Source organism: Echinops telfairi, unplaced genomic scaffold (genome assembly GCF_000313985.2).
Source record: "Echinops telfairi isolate 266 unplaced genomic scaffold, ASM31398v2 ScPeMD7_25;HRSCAF=90, whole genome shotgun sequence".
NCBI lineage: Eukaryota > Metazoa > Chordata > Mammalia > Afrosoricida > Tenrecidae > Echinops > Echinops telfairi.
In genome coordinates, this window is record NW_022103922.1 from 3,884,045 (window position 1) to 3,886,992 (window position 2,948).

General features: G+C 58.5%; 1 protein-coding gene across 1 annotated transcript in view; it reads left to right on the forward strand.

The window, feature by feature from the left end:
• The window catches only part of DMRT1 (doublesex and mab-3 related transcription factor 1), a 46,936-nt gene that overhangs the window by 40,056 nt on the left and 3,932 nt on the right, over positions 1–2,948 (forward strand). Inside the window, exon 4 of the mRNA XM_004714547.1 lies at positions 2,201–2,348. Coding sequence (XP_004714604.1) covers positions 2,201–2,348 — 148 coding nt within the window. The remainder of the gene's footprint in view (positions 1–2,200; positions 2,349–2,948) is intronic.

Here is a 2,948-nt window from a genome sequence, read left to right on the forward strand (position 1 = left end):
GGGCACAGGTGTTCGTGTAGACCAGGGTGGGCAGTGTGTGCAGGTGTGTGTGGCGGGCACAGATGTTCGTGTAGACCAGGGTGGGCAGTGTGTGGCGGGCACAGGTGTTCGTGTAGACCAGGGTGGGCAGTGTGTGGCGGGCACAAGTGTTCATGTAGACCAGGGTGGGCAGTGTGTTGTTGTTAGGGCTTGTGGAGTCAGTTCCATCTCTTAGCAGCCCCGAGTCCAGCAGGACGAAGCAGACACTGCCCAGTCCTGCGCCGGTCCTCCTCCCAATGGCTCTTAGGTGTGAGCCATCGATGTAGCTGCTGGGCCATCCTTCTCGTTGGGGGCTCTCCTCGTGTGACTGCCCCTCTCCTCTCCCAAGCACGGTGTCCCTCTCCAGGGACCGGTCTCTCCTGACATGTCCAAAGGACGTGAGATGAGGTCTCACCGTCCTCGCAAGACAGCTTTGTCTGTCCTTTTAGCCGTCAGGGGTACTTCCGTGCGCCACTCCAGCACCAGCATTCAAATGCACTGATCTTCTTCGCTCTCTCCTGTCCGGCCTCTCCGCATGTCCGACTTCCACATGCGTAAGATGCGGCATTCGATATACCGTATGGCTGGGGTCGGCTGCCCCCTCGGCCCTCAAAGCAACCTCCCTGCTTTGTCACCACTTTAAAGAGCACCCTAAACAAAAATAAAAACCGAATTTGCAGCCACCGAGTCCACTGACTCCCGGTGGCCTTACGACAGGAAGATCCACCCTGGGTGTGTCTGAGACTGAACGGGACTAGGAAGCCTCGTCTCTCTCCGGAGGAGCGGCTGGTGGTTTCAAACTGCCCATCTTGCGGTTAGCAGCCCAGCACATAGCCACCGTGGCCACCGAGCCCCTGAGAAAGCATCAGTGCCGGCTGAGATCCTGGGCCCTGCCAGAGGACGGTGAGCCATCACGCGGGGGCGTGGATGCACTGTTTGACCAGCGGCCAGGGAGTGGTGTAACGGATAGCCAAAGGGCCTTGGCAGAAGAGTCACCACCCCGATTTAGACCACAGGCTCCCAAACTTGCTTGCCAGCCCATTTTCTGGGGAAACGAAAAGACTGCTCCCCTAGCAATAACACCCCCATCACCCCCGTTCCCATCGTGCCAGCACCCCAGGGACTGGTATCGCCACTTTGGGACACTGGGAAGTCCACTGGGCGCCAAGGAAGGGGCCACGGAGAGCTGCGTGCGTGGAGGGACCTGCTTCGCTTCCTGGTACTTTCGTGCCCCTCGTTTCTCCCCCCTGCAGTCCATCAGGGGTCAGTGCCTCCGTGAGCAAATGCCGTTCACGATGTTTCCTCGAACCCTCCACCCCTGTACCATGCTGTTGTTGCTACCTGCCACCAGGTGACTCCCACTCAACCCACTGCCCTGACCCAAAGCCACCTGATCAGACAGGGCGGACTGTCCCTGTGGGATTCCAAGACTAACTCTCGATGGGGTTATAGAGCCTGGAATCCCTGCCACCGAGTAACTGGTGATTTTGAGCCAGGGCTCCGAGGCTCCCACCAGAATCCATCAATAAACTTTGGTACACGCCCATGATGGAGCACCACACACCCCTGTAGAACGGTGTTTTCAAACTGGGCGGTACCTCACACTTGGCGGGATTGGAGATCATGATGCTGAGTGAAGCCAGCCAATCACAGAAGGACAAATATCATCGGAGGTCATTGTTCTAAAAGGGGAAAATCAAGACCCAGGTTTTAATGCAGAAAAGAAACAGGCTTTGATGGGCACAGGGCTGAGGTGGGGTGGGGGAGTGGGCTAGGGCATAGGTGGGTAGATATAGTAGATAGATGGATGGATAGATAGATAGATAGATAGATAGATAGATAGATAGATAGATAGATAGATAGATAGATAGATGTTCACTTGGGTGGAGGCAGGGGACTAGGGGATAGGTGGGTAGGTAGCTAGGTGTTCACTTGGTAAGGTGGTGTTCTACCGAGGGAGAAGAGAAAAGGGCCATGGGACAAGCTCTGGGGAGGTTTGACAAGCAGTTGATGTTCGTGAACGCGAAGGGTGTGGCCTAGAGGATCAGGGACCCTGAGGACGCTGGGCTCAGGGCTTGTGAGGACCCGGAGGTTGCAGGGCCAGGCTGAGGGCCGTCCGGTGACGGTGACGGTGACGAGGAGGCCCCTGTGCAGCTGTCTCACGCCCCTCCTGTCTCCCCAGCCAATGAAGAGCGTCGAGAGCCGCCACGCCATGGGCTCCCAGTACAGGATGCACTCCTACTACCCGCCCCCGTCCTACCTGGGCCAGAGCGTCTCCCAGATCTTCACCTTCGAGGACGGCTCCTCCTACACGGAGGCCAAGGCCAGCGGTAGGTGTGGGTGCCCCAGAGGGCTGGGTGTGCGGGACAGGGCTCCTCCCTGGGCCTAGACTGTCCCCTTCTCCCCCACCCCCGCCGCCGCTGCCTCCGGCAGCAGGCAAGGAGCCTCTGGGGGGCCGGTCTCCGTGAGAAGTTCAGGTAGGTAAGTAGCATTGACCACGGTCCCCTTTAATCCTGAGCGCCACACTTAGTCTCTCTGGGGACTCCGAGCGGCCTTCCCTGGGGGGCCCTTCAGAGACACCCAGTGTGTCTGTCGGTTTATGGGCAGGACAGGCCCAGGAGAGCAGGAAGCCGAGGTTGGAGGGCTGGCGGGGAGCGGTCAGGGCTGAGTGGTGGCAGGGACGTGGCCTGCACCGCCTGGAAGTGGTGGTGACAGTCACAGAGTGCAGGCGGCCTCCGGTTGGCATTACACGAGAAATTGACTGCGATGGTACATGCCACGTGTTACTCTGTTCCTGAGTTTTTCCCTCCGCTGAGAAAGACCAGCAACCCTTCTTCCTGTCCCAGGGTAGCATGGGCCTTTGCCGTCCCTTCTGACCTCTGGTGTCCCGTTCACGAAGGGCCTACAAGTTTCATTTGTGGTCACCAGTT